The sequence below is a fragment of the Nannobrachium achirus genome (genome assembly GCF_963921795.1).
Source record: "Nannobrachium achirus genome assembly, chromosome: 1".
NCBI classification, from domain to species: Eukaryota; Metazoa; Chordata; class Actinopteri; order Myctophiformes; family Myctophidae; genus Nannobrachium; species Nannobrachium achirus.
Genome location: NC_137810.1, coordinates 37,551,161 through 37,567,746, shown reverse-complemented (window position 1 = coordinate 37,567,746; position 16,586 = coordinate 37,551,161). Strand labels below are relative to the sequence as shown.

General features: G+C 41.8%; 1 protein-coding gene across 1 annotated transcript in view; it reads right to left on the bottom strand.

The window, feature by feature from the left end:
* LOC308287491 (uncharacterized protein) overlaps window positions 1–16,586 on the bottom strand; it is a gene marked incomplete at both ends in the record, with an annotated part of 51,601 nt that overhangs the window by 26,649 nt on the left and 8,366 nt on the right. The window contains 8 exons of the mRNA XM_080728676.1: window positions 3,053–3,304; window positions 3,477–3,628; window positions 3,820–3,840; window positions 4,137–4,178; window positions 15,452–15,541; window positions 15,645–15,806; window positions 16,158–16,323; window positions 16,459–16,553. Of these exons, the coding sequence (XP_080584802.1) occupies window positions 3,053–3,304; window positions 3,477–3,628; window positions 3,820–3,840; window positions 4,137–4,178; window positions 15,452–15,541; window positions 15,645–15,806; window positions 16,158–16,323; window positions 16,459–16,553 (980 nt within the window). The remainder of the gene's footprint in view (window positions 1–3,052; window positions 3,305–3,476; window positions 3,629–3,819; window positions 3,841–4,136; window positions 4,179–15,451; window positions 15,542–15,644; window positions 15,807–16,157; window positions 16,324–16,458; window positions 16,554–16,586) is intronic.

The window sequence follows — 16,586 nt, the reverse complement described above, 5'->3', positions numbered from 1 at the left end:
GTCAGCATTCGCAGGAACAGGCATTTTCAGAATAGCCTCCTGAATTCCTTCGGTTCTTACTCCCACCTAATAAAAGACAAAATGAAGAGAAAGACAAATCAATCATGCAACCAGTGTGACATATTTCAGTCCACAATGCATCTCCCACAGTGCAACACTTCACAACGCTATGCATTGTGAGCTTATATCTCGGCTATTCTTGGTACTGATATTTAAAGTGCAGTGAAATCAAGAGGGGGCCTAGAATAGAGCACTGGGGGACATTAGTCATTTAAGTATAGGGTTTAAGTAATATAGGGTTTAAGTAGCAAGAACGCAAAATATAGAGTGGGAGTCTATCTAAAACGATGAAGAGTCCTTGTCAGAAATGAGCAGAAAGTTACAGTACACTATACCATTATGGTAAAGTCAAACAAGGTGGCACATGAAGTTTATGCACCCAAGCTATGCATAAACCTGCATTCCATTTACCTCAAGAACATCAGCATACGCTCCAGCCATATAAGTGCGGGCTTTGGCCATAACAGCTCTCGGCAAAATTGTTGCTGCGTCATTGATGTAGAAAGCAGAGGCGGCAGCACCGACCATCCATGGATCTGAGAACAACAACAAAATAATCAGAGCCATGTCTGGGTGTGATAACTATCGATAAATGATAACTGTTTAATGCTCGTACTGTAATAGTTATCATAGTGGTAGACTCTGCTGTAATGGTAACTCAGTCTCTCAAACTTGGGGCTGAGGATCTTCACAGCAACATTACAGGCAGCAGCACTAGAATTGGGGGATAAACATTTATCAGATACCATCCTTTTTAAACAACAAAGGAAGAAAGTAATTACTATTACTGTATTTCTCTTACACTTGAAGATGGTCAGGCGCTGTAGTCCTGGTCATGGCCTTCATGTAAGAGTATACCATACTAGCAATCTGAAGGTTTGATTCCTTCAGAATAGCATCAGCAACAGTGGTCACCAAGCCCATGGGGAGCCTAGTCTCAAACATGACAATTGCAGCAACCATGCGGACCTCTGGATGGAGAGCCTTATTCATGAACAGCTGAATAGCCACTTCCCGGACCTAAATCACAAAGACATGAACAAAATGTAATGAAGAAACGTTTGTGAACTGTTGGCAAGGAGTTAGACTGAGAAGCTTTGTGCTTACCATCTTGGGCTCCTTCTTTGCAATATTCCTCAGAGCCATCATTGCATCAATGTGGACTGTCATGGGCAGAGAGGCGGCAGCCCCAAATCCAGGGAGAACCTTCATGATTGGTTTAAGACTGGCGGGATGGCCGGCATTACCCAGAACTTTAAGGGCGACTGATAGTCCCCAAATGTCACGGCTGGCAGCAGCCTTGGCGGCAATGTCATGGATTGGCTATGGAAGGCACAGGAGAACTATTAACATTTTAAGTTCATTAACCGAAGTTCTAGTTGTTATGGTCATGAAACAGCAACATAAGCTAACCTTAACAAGGTCAGCTGGGCATGCAGGGTTCTCAGCACAGAATTTGGCAACCATGGTACCATATCCCAGCATGGCGATTTCACGCAGAACTAGGACTGACATAACCTCTGGGTGAAAAGCCAGGCCCTGAAGAGAGGTGAAAAGAAAACACACTTAGAACATCTTAATTGATGATAAAATGAAAGTGAATTGTAAGCTCTCATTTAAGCAAAATATTACACAAGAAGGTATTCAACCAATCAGATTTCTTAGTCGGAACTACCTGTTGTATAATAAATAAGGATTGACCTACAGTACCTCAATGAGCTTGATGGCCTCCATGTCAGCTGTCACCATGTGCACCGATGCCAGCAGAGCTTGACTGGCCTCAACAACATTGATGTCATGTGCAATAAACTTCTCCTTGATGAACTTCAAAGCAGCATGAGTTCCAATGGCAGGAACAGCACTCAGGATCCAGTGTCTGAAAATGGAAAAAACGATCCTTGTAGTACCTTTTCCAGAAATTTGCATTATCAATTTAACTGTGTTTCATTTAGTTGTCGCTACCTGTAAGCTGGCTGGGCTCTGAACTGAGACCAGAGAGCCTCGATAGTCTCAAATCTGGCCACACGCAGCAGCTGGACAAGTTCAATAAACTTCAGGGGAGCGTCTTCATGGACCTTGGCTACATTATTGGCCACCACATGGTGCAGAATCTCAACAATCTGTCAAGAAGAAAGAGGAAACAATGCCTCCAGTGTTATGTTGTGTATGTCAGAGATACATTTGAAAATAATCTGCAGAACATGAATGGTTCCCAGTACCTGAGCCTCTGGGTTGGTGATCCTCAGCAGCTGGATGGGTGTTTGTAAAAGCTCAGTGGCAAACTCATACTGCAGGGATCCACGGTGGTGATACTCTGCCCTAGTGGGCTTAATTAGGGTCCTGTCAATCTGAAGGAACTTCAAAGTTTGTCTGTGAAGATGTTTTCAGGAATTAGTTAAATCTGTAAGACATTTAATTGAATGAGTTTTGTTCTTTACCATATGATTTAAGAGATAGATCGTTAACCACATACTTAGCCTCCATCTGGGCAGCACCATTTAGGATGTTGAAAGGTGAGAACTGAATGAGCTCAATGGCAGACACCTCCAATATCAGAGCACCAGTAAACATTGGCATCGGCTTCATGATATAGGTGTAGGCAGCACCACCCTTCAGGTCCATTCCTCTCTGCATAGACACAATTCAAAGTTAACCCCAGCAGCAGTTAGAACTCACCCATTGTGTTTAAAAGTATGTTGTTCATCCAAATGTAAGTATAGTTTCAAAGAAATGTCCCTTACGGCCGCGCACTCAACACATTTCTCGGTGTAAGCCAAACCGATGTCTTTCATGATTCTCTCCTGGCAATTGTTCAGGTCCTTGGTCTTGGACAGATGGATACGTTGAGCGAAGATGTCCTCACTCAGGACATACTGAGTCTTGCACACACCTTGGGTTCCAGCCTAGAGTAAGAGAACGGAAATTATTTGGGAGTTAAAATATCACCCTGGCTTTTGCGTTTAAAATCATACAGAATAGGATTTATTTGAACCTCTTGCAACTCGTAGACATTCTGGGTCTTCTTGATGTTGAGCTGAAGGATGTTCAGGATTCCTCTGTGGATATTCAGCACAGTAGTGGAGACTCCATCTGGTGCAAACACCTTGCCCACAATACCATTTGCATATTCAAACTTGATGGGAGTCAAGAGCTGAACAGCCAACATTGTGGTGAGCTTGGTGGCAGGTACAAAAGGATCTTTGGGCCAGATGCCACTGTACTCAAAGATCTCAGGATCCACAAGCTAGAGGAGGAGGGAAGAGGAGGAGGGAAGACAATTTTCAAATAATTTACAAATAATTTACGTTGAGAAGTCCTGAATTCCTGTCCATAACCCACATGCAAATACTGAAATTCATTGTCCAAATGTAATTTATTAATGCTGAGTTTCATTCAAAGCTATTTGCAGTCTTTACCTTCAGAATGAAGACCCCTGGGGTTATTGCTCTGATCATAACTGTGCTTATGACTTTGATTCCAGCTCTAGCCAGGCCTTCCTCAGGCAGACCTCCCAAGAGAACGGCTTCATACTTGTACACGTAGGTCTCATCGTCCTTAAACTCAGGAGCTTAAACAAGAAGTTATTACACATGATAAAACATCTGGATAATTTAGCATCAATAATGAATTTAGAGGTGGAATTCATGTGTTATTGTAGTTTCAAAACATCATGTAGCTTTGGAAAGAATATAATATAATGTAATGTAATGTAATGTAATGTAATATAATTCATAAGTCATTTCACAATACATTACTTACCATAGTTGACAGTTTGACCCGCTGCAAAATAAGATTAGACTGTCAATAATCTGATTAAAAATACTCATTCAGTTTGTGTCTGAAAACATTGTTTAATCATCTAGAAATTGCACAGAAAAACTTAACTGTTTTCGAATGTGTATTTCATGAACACTGCTATCAAAGTATACTAACGGGTTGTGATATCAGTTTTACTCCTAAATCTTTAATTTCTAAATCAATTTCTGTGGAAATGTACTTATATGTGTACTGTACTATGGCAACAAACAACAGAAGGACCAAAAACAGATGGATAAAATAATCAAAGATATACTTACCCACAAGGGCTATGGTCAGAGCAAGCACAATCCCCCTCATGTCTGGTGGAATGTACAGATTACACTCAGGGGTTGTCTTTTATAGCAAAATGTTGTTGACTGTGCATCTGTTGAAATCTGTCATTAACTAAACATGACCGTTTGCCATCATCAGCATCATCGATGGTACCTTGCTCTAGTATCATAAAGTAAATCTAAGGGGAAATGTCACAGGCATTCAAGGTTAGGTTAACCTGGCCCTTGCCTTTTTAGAAGAGATCAATGTCCAGGTTGCAAAAATGTGGACATCGTTTTAAACAAATTCGAACACCTACAATATACAGCTTTTTTATTTATTGCATTAATCGTAATTTGCAACAGTATATTATAAAGTGTAATGAATAACTTTTCATTGTTTGTTTAGCATAATGGGATGCTACAATCTATTCATAACAGCCAATGAATGTTATAAATATCTTTCCCCCACAATGTATAATTAATTTAATAAATAATTCTGCACACTTAGCTCCATGCAATAATATTTATTAAAATGGCCAAGCTTTCAGTCTGCAGACATTCATCATGGCAAACTCCCGTATTTAATGATGATGTTATACAGGCCAAGGACCCCTTAGCTGAGAGAGACATGAAGCAGTGACCCCCACTTCATAATGGATTCAAGTTAAATGTGTGTTTTCAGACATGTATAACCACTTAAAGGAGTAGTTCACCCCCAAAATGATTTTTTTTCTATTGATTAGTCACGCCATGGAGAGTAGAGTTCAATAATATTTTTGGGTTTTTGTCACATTACTAAGACAAAAATTTGATTCGAGTAAATTTACCCCCATTGATTCCGGATGGGGAACCATTTCGAAACGGGTCCCCATCCGGAATGAATGGGGGTAAATTTATTGTTATCACATTTTTGTGATAACAATAAATGCGACAAAAAACTAAAAATATTATTGAACTCTAGACTCCATGGCATGACTAATCAATAGAAAAAAAGTCATTTTGGGGGTGAACTACTCCTTTAAACCCTCAATACTTTCTAAACTTGATTATTTATTTACTATTTACTATTTTCGGCCAATATTCTCCCCAGAAAAGGAATGCGAGTGTTCATGTCGTTCACGTAAATATATAATAAATAATGATAAAGTCCCCTTTCAGTATGTCAGGAAAATGTCATGTTGTCCTAACTTGACCCACGACACGAACATGTCCCAATAAATACCCAGTAAGGTTGGATTATTGCAAGTACAAAGGGCAACATTGTGACCATCATTGTTTTATTTAGATAGGAGAGAGTAGAGAAAGGGAGGGGGTAACGATATGCAACACAATCTATAAGCTCACAGCTGCGAGCTTGTAGATCTGCTATTTTTGAAAAGTCGTGAAAATCTGTGCAAATCTTTGAATTTGTATGTATTTTTTAAGTGAACATTTGTAACTAAAATGTTGCTTCTGGGGGTCCCTGGAACTAAATATTTTGAGATGGGGTCTGTGGCCAAATACATATAATTTTAGGGGTCCTTCACATAAAAAGGTTTGAGCACCACTGACATAGAAACAGGTTTTTCAAAAAACCTTAGAAAGGATTTGAAATATTGTGAGCTTGTATATCTGCCATTTTTCAATATTTAAAGCACAAAATAGTTAAAGCTCATGGGGGGCCCGCAGTGAATCCTTGTACCCATGCAGGCCAGGGCCCAGAATTTGGTGCAACACACGTCCAATTTCAATTCCTGCATTTCAATTGACTACCAAATATATTTTATCTTAATCCTTCACCTCAAAATGTATTTGGAAGTCAATTGAATCCTCAGGAATGAAAATTACATTTATATGGCTTTTTGACAATGATTGGTGGACATCTTGGATTGATGCAAATGAAACATATTTCAGCCACTAGGATTTATTAGGAGTATGTTATCTGGACACCTCATAGAAATGTTATAGGGTGAAATATTTATGTTACAATAGTTTGATGTGAAATGCTAGTTTACAACACTATCTTGTAATAACATAACATAAATTGTTATAACATCCTGTAATTACGTTATATTGATTAAAAAAACATGTTCAAATGTTGTTTGGCTGCCAGACTATCAGCATTTTCTATCAGTGTCATCTTCCCATCCATTTGAGGTGGTCTCTCACTTAAAACCCACCTATACTGTCCCATTATTCCATCACACCCTTTCAACAAAGTTTATTTTATTGCGACCGTTAGGTCGCAGTTACTTGCACTCCTATACTATCCAAACCTCCACCGGCTGTCAGTCCGTCCGTCCGTCCGTCCTTCCCTCCGTCAGTCTGTCAGTCACACGTCACACGTCATACTTTTGCCCTGCTCATATCTCCGCAACCGTTGCCCCGATCCATGCCAAATTTTGCACACACACTCCTTGCCTGCCAAACCACAACCCTATCAATTCTCACATGACCCTCTTCTAGCGCCACCATGAGGCCAATTCTTGCAAAACACATTTATGGACACAGCTCCTACAATTTTTGCCCTAAAATCACGCAAATCGGTACACAGTATGTCTACACTCATGTCATCAACATGGATCTGTCCCATTTAGCGCCACCTTCTGGCCGATCTTTTAAAACACATTTTTGGACACTGCTCCTACAGATTTTGCCCTAAAATCACGCAAATCGGTACACAGTATGTCTACACTCATGTCATCAACATGGATCTGTCCCATATAGCGCCACCATCAGGCCGATTTTTTCAAACACATTTTTGAACACTGCTCCTACAGATTTTGCCCTACAATCACGCAAATCGGTACACAGTATGTCTACACTCATCTCATCAACATGGATCTGTCCCATATAGCGCCACAATCAAGCCGACATTTTTGGACACTGCTTCTACACATTTTGCCCTAAAATCACGCTGCGACCTGACGGTCGCTTATCTTCCGATTAGGGAGTCTTACTGGTGATAGTCAGCAGTCTTGATTTGCAAATGAATTCTGTCTTGGCCATATATGGGTATTGCCAATATGGGTATTCCCAGATATGCACTTCATACAGGGACAGGGATCTCCATTTATGGGCATAAAAGGGACAAGGACAGAATTCATTTGCAAGTGTGACTCGTGTCACGTCCATAGACTGTAGAAAAATATGGACGATGCGAAGCCATTGGTTTCTATGCAGCGCAAATGGCCCTTTTCTACCCCTTGGAATGGGTGTCGCCATCATAGAATTGTAAAGGCATCAGAGATGCTATTGGCTGCCAACGGTCACGTGCAACCGCAGGGATACATGGGAGAATGTAGTCGGAGCCTCCCGAAATACAGCACACGAAGAAGAACACAGCCGGCTGGTATCAGTTTAGTTGGCCACGAATATGATGGTGATTGAAAGGCAATTTTTAACTAGCGATAGGAACCATACAGTATTCATGAAAATGTTAATTAAGGTTAGAAAACGAAAGGGGAAAATTAATGGGATCCAATGGAGAACAATTCTTTTTGCGATCGGCCGGGGGGGGGGGGGGGGGAACAGCGCAACTAGCGGCCAATCATAGGAAGTTTTACTTCCGTATTGAAGTCATTTTAAATCGGCAGAACTATGCCCCTGGTCACGTCAACCACACTGGTTAGACTGACACAATATGTCCATAAATGGTCATTCCCAGATATGGGCTTAATATTGATGGGCATAAAAGTGATTCTGTAAGTGTGGTTGGCCTAACAGGGCATCATCTGGGAATCAGATGTAGAGGTCAGCTCCATATCTGGAGATCTAAGTGATCATACAGTCGTCTCCATGGACATCCAGGGTTTGATGAGGTCAGTGTTGTGATCTTCATATATGGATATCCAGGTGATGATGATAGTCAGCCAATTTGATTTGCAAATTAATTCTGTCTTGGCCATATGGAGTGTCCATACATATATGGGCATTGCCAAATACATGTATGGGCTTGATATTGATGACATCAGGGATCTCCATATATGATTGCCTGAAAAGGCTGTCTTGGACTTGGTCATCGTGTCAACAATGTGATGTCACAACAGGTCAGCTATAGACATTGAGGCGTTACCCACTGACGTACGGACATGATCTGCCGGGTTTCATAGTAAACTGTGAACAATGAACTAGGACCGTGCCCGGGGGTGGGCACAGTATATGAGGGATTGAATGTAGAAGTCTCAGAAGTAATGTTGGAGAACCCAGACATATCAGTGATGTCAGTCAGAGTACTGAAGACAGCTAGACTGCAGACAGACAGACATTCCGTAAAAGAATAGCTAGAGTAGATAATTATTGCGACTGAAGGTCGCATTATACCCTGAGAAATCTCATAGCTTTTCTGACTGGTCAGTATTGTCTGACTGTCAGTACAGGAAGTGATGTCATGTGATGTCAGTGAGTCACAGTGATGTGGTACAGAATGACTCATATATGGGCATAAAAAAGATGTTACGTGACATGCACTTCCCGTACTCACAGTCAGACAAGCTACCAGATTTCAGGTTCAGGTTCAGGTTCAGTTTTATTAGTCAAATGCACATCCATACAGGTATAGACATACATTGAAATGCTTGTGCCAAGAGCACTCTCAGCCTTATTACACACAAAAAACAAGACAACAACAGGTCACCCAGGACAACCCAAAAACAGCAAAACAACCATACAGTGTAACAGTGTACAGTTTAAAAACTGCGTATCCTGCACATGACTACCTACGTCTCGCTTCCATCTCTTCGTTAAGCATCCTGATTGCTTGAGCATAAAAACTATTACTGAAACGGGTGGTGTGAGATTTGATGCTCTGGTAACGTTTTTTGGATGGGAGGAGATAGAACAGGGAATGGGCGGGGTGACAGCTGTCCTTTAAGATGTTCTCTGTCTTTTTCTTACAGCGTGTGTTATAGATTGTGTGTAGCTGTGGTAATTCTGTGCCAATGATTTTGGCAGCTTTCTTCACAATTCTCTGTAACTGTGTACTGTCTTGAACAGTCACGTTACCAAACCACACTGTGATGCATCCTGTCAAAACACTTTCTATGGTACAGCGATAGAAATTAACAAGAGCCTTGGTGCTCAGGCCAAATCTCCTGAGGCGCCTCAGAAAGTACAATCGCTGCTGCGCTTTCATAAGGATACCTTCGCTGTTTTGAGACCATGTGAGTGAGTTTGTTATGTGAACACCCAGGAATTTGAAACTGTCCACTATGTCTACAGGTGAACCATTTATGGTTAAGGGACTGTGATTGACTTTAGACTTCCTAAAGTCAACGATGATCTCTTTTGTTTTACTAACATTTAGAGAGAGATTGTTATTCTGGCACCATAGGGTTAGCTCTTCAATTTCCCTCCTATAGGCCCTCTCATCATCGTTGGATATTAGTCCTATAACCGTGGTGTCATCTGCAAATTACCTCTCAGGGTATAAAAGTCCATATATGGTCATTCCAGAAAAAGAAAAAAAAACTTTTATGCCCATACATGGAGATTGCTGATGTCATAAATCCCAGGCCAAAAATGAGAATGTTAGGGTATCCCCTTATGCCCATATATGGAGATCCACATATATGGGCATGTTTTGACTTAACATAACTATCATGAAGGGGTCTCCATATATGAGTAACTGGTCATACATCACTGGCCAGATGGCCAAGAATTGGCGCGACCCCCACCCGTGCTATATATACATATATATATATATATATATATATATATATATATATATATATATATATATGAAGAGTTCATTTGCAAAAACAGATAACTCACAAATCCAGTTTTTTTTATTGTGCACTCAAAGTAATATCAATCAAACTGAAGTTGGGTGGATTTGACTGTAAAAATGACTTAACAAAATATATGTATCATAAGAAATGTAACTTTATTAGAAAATAGTTTTTGTTTTCATTTAAACTTAGTTTTTTGGCAAAAACAGATAACTCCAACAGTAATTTTTTATCAAAAACAGATAACTCCACAATTGATGTTTCACCATTGAATGTGGCCATATCGAGGACGCAAAAAGGGTGTAAGTGACATTTCCAGAATTTTACAGGAGAGTAAAAACAAAGTTTTGACAACATACTTAAGCAGTCTGTACTTTTATAGGGGCCACATGTAGCCACCAGGGGGCACAATAGGGGACAACTCAGGGGCCCCTGGGGTGCTAAAGGTGCACCGTTGCTCCAATCTGCACCAAACTTGGCACAACCACTGTTCAGGGGTCTACCATGACAATAGTCACACCAGGGGCCACCTCACAGACCACATCAGGGGCCCCTGGGGTCCCCAGGTGCAAAAGGTGCACTGCTGCTCTGATCTGCACCAAATATGGCACAAACACTGTCCATGGGTCTACCATTACAATAGTCACACCAGGGGCAACCTCACAGGCCTCTTCAGGGGCCCCAGTGTGCCATATGTCTTTGGCTTTTGAGACACTTTTGGTGCATAATGGGGCAACAGTGTGCATAATGGGGCAACAGTGTGCGTATGGCACCCAGAGGCCCCTGGGGGCCACACATGGCCCCTGGGAGCCACACATGGCCCCTGGTGTGACTATCTTCATGGCAGACCCCTGGAACAGTGTTTGAGACAAGTTTGGTGCATAATGGGGCAACAGTGCGCCTATGGGTGCCCCGGGGTGCCAAAGACACTGTTGCTCCAATCTGCACCAAACTTGGCAGAAACACTGTGCAGGGGTCTACCATGACAATAGTCACACCAGGGGCCACCTCACAGGCCACATTAGGGGCCCCAGTGTACCATATCAGGGGCCACTGGGGGCCACATGCCACATGGGGCCACATGGTAGACCCCTGAACATTGTTTGAGAAAATGTTGGTGCATAATGGGGCAATAGTGCGTCTATGGCACCCAGAGGCCCCTGGGGGCCACACATGGCCCCTGGGAGCCACACATGGCCCCTGGTGTGACTATCTTCATTGCAGACCCCTGGAACAGTGTTTGAGACAAGTTTGGTGCATAATGGGGCAACAGTGCGCCTATGGCATCCAGAGGCCCCCGAGGGCCACACATGGCCCATGGGAGCCACACATGGCCCCTGGTGTGACTTTCCTCATGGCAGACCCCTGAACAGTGTTTGAGACACTTTTGGTGCATAATGGGGCAACAGTGCGCCTATGGCACCCAGAGGCCCCTAGGGGCCACACATGGCCCCTGGGAGCCACACATGGCCCCTGGTGTGACTTTCCTCATGGCAGACCCCTGAACAGTGTTTGAGACACTTTTGGTGCATAATGGGGCAACAGTGCATATAATGGGGCAACAGTGCGTATAATGGGGCAACAGTGCGCCTATGGCACCCAGAGGCCCCTGGGGGCCACACATGGCCTCTGGGAGCCACACATGGCCCCTCGTGTGACTTTCCTCATGGCAGACCCCTGAACAATGTTTGAGACACCTTTGGTGCATAATGGGGCAACAGTGTGCATAATGGGGCAACAGTGCGCCTATGGCACCCAGAGGCCCCTGGGGGCCACACATGGCCCCTGGGAGCCACACATGGCCCCTGGTGTGACTATCTTCATGGCAGACTCCTGGAACAGTGTTTGAGACAAGTTTGGTGCATAATGGGGCAACAGTGTGCCTATGGCACCCAGAGGCCCCTGGGGGCCACACATGGCTTGGCCCCTGTGAGCCATGCATGGCCCCTGGTGTGACTTTCTTCATGGCAGACCCCTGAACAGTGTTTGAGACACTTTTGGTGCATAATGGGGCAACAGTGCACCTATGGCACCCAGAGGCCCCTAGGGGCCACACATGGCCCCTGGGGGCCACACATGGCCCCTGGGAGCCACACATGGCCCCTGGTGTGACTATCTTCATGGCAGACCCCTGGAACAGTCTTTGAGAGACGTTTGGTGCATAATGGGGCGCCATCTTGGATCACGTGGTCTAAACACGCTGCCCAATGGACTTACCGTATTTTCCGGACTATAAGGCGCACTTAAAAGCCTTTAATTTTCTCAAAAAACTACAGTGCGCCTTATAGTCCAGTGCGCCTTATATATGGATCATTCATTGACATTGACATTCCCTTTAGCACAGCTCTATCTGTTTGATGCATAACGCAACGGTAGCGTCTATTATGTGCGCCTTATAGTCAGGTGCGCCTTATATATGAAAACAGTTTGAAAATAGACCATTCATTGACAGTGCGCCTTATAGTCAGGTGCGCCTTATAGTCCAGAAAATACTGTAACTGTTTCTGCAAAAAAAGAGCTATGTCACTTGTCTGTTTTTGTTATGAAACCTGATCTTTGAGGGCGTTTAGAATGGGATATATGATATATCTGCCTTAACAACAAAATTGATTTTATATTCTAAAAAAAAAACTCTAACTTAACCGTTATGTACAATAGTCAGCTATTTTTTTCCCAATATATATATATATATATATATATATATATATATATATATTATATATATATATATATATATATATAGCACGGGTGGGGAGGTTTGCATCACCTCCGTTACATATATATATATTTGTAACACCTGGGATTCTTTTTTTTTATATATATATTTTTATCCCACGTTTTTTGCAACCCATTTTTCTCACCCGGTGCCAACTACCTAACCTGTAGTCCTGGTTCCCTCGCTCTCCCCCTGCCGCGCCAGGGAGGTTGGGGAGCACCTGGCTGGCTAGGGGGAGGTAGTATAGAAACCAGAACTACTGCATGTTTTTGTGAGGGCATATACCCAAGGAGACATGGGGAGAACATGCAAACTCCACACAGAAAGGCCCTATCACCAACTCCACCTAGGGTGTGGGCGCTGATGACGCGGGTGGAGGAACACGCCCCCAGCGCCCACAGCATCCCCCAGCGGGGAAGTGCTAACCACTGCGCCACCGTGCCCCCTTAACACCTGGGATTCTAACTTGTGTCTCCTGTGACGTGTGTGTGTGTGTGTGTGTGTGTGTGTGTGTGTGTGTGTGTGTGTGTGTGTGTGTGTGTGTATATATATATGCTATTTTTGAACTTTCCCGGTTCTAATTGGTTAAAAATCAGACCTAGACCCCAACTAGTTTTTGCACACACAGGCACATCTCCAAATGCAATTCATTTAGAACATTTTGTCTTCCCACAGGTCTCCTCCTATATAAATACATTCACCATCTTTGATAAATGTCTACTCTCCTCACCACAACACTAAAACCCATCACAATCCCCCCTCCTCCATTCTGACTTGGTCCAGCTCAATTACACAGACAGCATAGCACCATTTTGAGACCTTTGAGATTACAATCGTCACTCAACATTACCATTCTTACACTTCTCTACATATTGAATTTAAGTCTCTACATTGCACTCATTCCTATTATACACATTGCACTCTACCCATGTTTACCACCAAATATGCCAAACATGTGTCCCCATGGTGGAACAGAATTAGCTGTTAAGTGGCCAGCTCAACAAGACAGGACACGTGTTCCTTCCACGCGCTATTTCAGCTTAGGCAATTGGCACTGTGTGAAGAAATGGGTTACAAAAATCATGGGATAAATAATAATAATATTATTCAATCAACAATAAAATCAGGTCTGTGCAAAATACCACTGTGCAAATTAATAAAGTGTCAATAGCCGACTTAAAATTACCATATTATGGTGTGCAAATATTGTTCAATTAAAAAGATGCAAACATAGTTACAGAGGTCCTCTCTGTTTCACAAGCCCTAAATGGCCTATAGCTCCACACTCTATCTATACACCTCCGATCTGCCAACTCCAGCCAGTTTACTTAGGTCATCCACACAACAGCTCTTTTCAGTTGACCAAACACATCACAAAACCAAAGGTGACCAGGCCTTCTCTGTTGCTGCCCCTCAAAAAAAAAGTTTCTATTTAATCAGCTGTTTTTGATACTGTTTATATTTAGTTATCTTCAGTTCTTTACTTCTTGTCATAGTTGCCTGTCCTGTCTAGGTTTTGTATTTCCATGTTATGCTCATGTTCTAGTTTTCATAGTTCTATGTTCTTGTCTTCCCCAGCTATGTCATTTATAACCTCCCCTCATGTGTAAATTAGTCTTGTTCCCCAACATGTCTGGTCCGGTCTGTTCTGTTCATCTATTAAAAAAACCATTTGGAACTAACCTGCCTGGCTAACCTGCCTGGCCTGGATTGGATTCTCACCACTCCAGTATGTGACTAAATAAAAGTCTGGGTTTCCGAGGCTAGTATGTGACAGTTCTATTGTAATTTCACTATTATAACTGTAACATGTACAGTTCTGTTATTACTGTACAAAACATTATTCAACCTGTTCTGTTGTATTGTTCCCCATGTTTTTTCACTATATTGTCCATGCCTAACAAAAACAAACTTTTCAAACTTATCAAATTATCGGACTTCGAACACCCGCGCGTTCTGATATGGACAATAAGTCCATCACATGCTTAGCACTTACAATAACAAATGACGCTGAGTATTCCCTGTATCGCTATACTTCTAACTCATGCCATCTGAGCATTTTGTGCTATATGTTTTGTGCTATGGTTATGTGTTGATTTCTGTTGTTTTTAACAGACTGTGAAGAAAGATTGTCCCTTTGTGGACAATAAAGACTATTATTATTATTTAAAAATGATTTAGGCTGTACTTTTGCTTTTGTGGACTATGGACTGTGGTGTAGGCCTAAATGTTGTTGATTTTGTCTTTGCCGATTGGAAAGCACTTTATTTTGATTCAACTTGTTTGTTTTTAAATGTGCTATATAAACAAATAATATGTTTGAGTGAATTGAAATACTGTATAAGAAATTAACTTAAAATATAGGCAAAAATGCCATGGATTGATATCACATTGAGAACATTGCAGGCAGATTCAGTTAATCAAAACGAAGTCTCCGGCACAGGCCATGAGTTGTAATAGTTGAGATAGATATACGTTAATGGATAAAATAAAGGTTCAGGATGCCTTCACTACGTTTTAGATACGGTACATGTAAGTGAAGAAATTAATTTAGCTGTGGAACTCTCTGCCTGGTGATCTCAGACAAGCAAACTCTGTGTCCTCTCTTAAATATTCAGCGTTTTCTTAATTCATGTATTGTTTTAACCTTTAGATATTATTGTCTTACATTTATTAACTTGTTTCTGAAAGGTGCTACAAATACAGTTATATGCATTGTAATAACTAGGCCTACATAATTACATTTGTAATAACTTCACATTTGAACAAACATTTGAATGCTTAATATTATTTATTTCAAACATCATTTAAACATTCAGTAATATTAGTCTGAAATAACAAATAAAATAACAGAATGTGACAGAAGGTATGAGATTAAGCGCACTGAGGAGTACAGTGGCAGGCCACATGGGCTTGTGTGGTCTCCCTCACGTCCACACTCTTCTGAGAGATGTTGGCGAGAGCCTCAACATTCATGTTAGAATCTGCAATGAGGAAGAACGCAAAGCAATTAGGACCTATGTCATTCTTTCTAGAATACATACTGTATATGTTTGGTGAAATTGTTTGTTTGTTTTGTAGACTCACCAGCAGGTACGCAGTGGAAGCCAACAGTGACAGCAATGGTCCTCACAGGGGCACAACCAGGCAGACAGCGCAGCACAGGTTCAACAGAGTAGCATTTGGACATCTGGCCATGAACCATGATCTGCTGCTCCAGTTTGACAGATTCATGCTTCATGAAACATTCTGGAAAAGTAAGATGAGTATATTGTATGTATACAAAGCATTTTGTAGGCCAAATCACCTGAAACTATGAGTTGATATGTCCAATGGTTGATCAGCAATATTTTCAAGCCTGAACATTTAGCAATTGTTTTACTTTAATGCACACTAAATGACCTGGGCTGAGTGCACAATGTGAGGAGGACTGGCTTATTATTATAGTTGGTCTTTAAAGGATGCCTTTAACGATTTAATTCAAGTGGGAATGCTTTTTCAATACATATTGATAACAATTAGAAGTGAACCAATACTTTAGATGTCGTTTTGCCAATCATCATATGAAGACAACTTGCAAAGACAAGGTGTAGGTTTTACCAGTAGTGTCACGGCAGCTCTCAGAAGGAAGCACCCAGGAATGGGCGAAGCTGACTGAACTCTGGGTCAAGCGTCCGTTGGGGCTGCTGTACTCTTCTCTGACTTCCCCATCAGCCTTACCACAGATTCCACAGGTCTTTCCCCTCATCCAGTCCACCACTTTAACCTGAGAACAAAGAAAGCCTTTGTGGTTTATGGACCAAGAGTAGGGTTTTTAAGGACCACTTTGTTAAGAATCCTTATTTATAAATTAGTGAAGGGACTAGTAGAGTCCCAATAGTTCCATTATGAATTGTGTCACCTTAAATGTGTTCCTATCAAGGTAGACCTCCTGAAGACCCAGGCTTGGTGCATGGAGAATGACACCCTCACCTCTCTGTTTGATCTGGATTTTGGCTGTAATTGTTACAAAAACAAATTAAGTGAAAT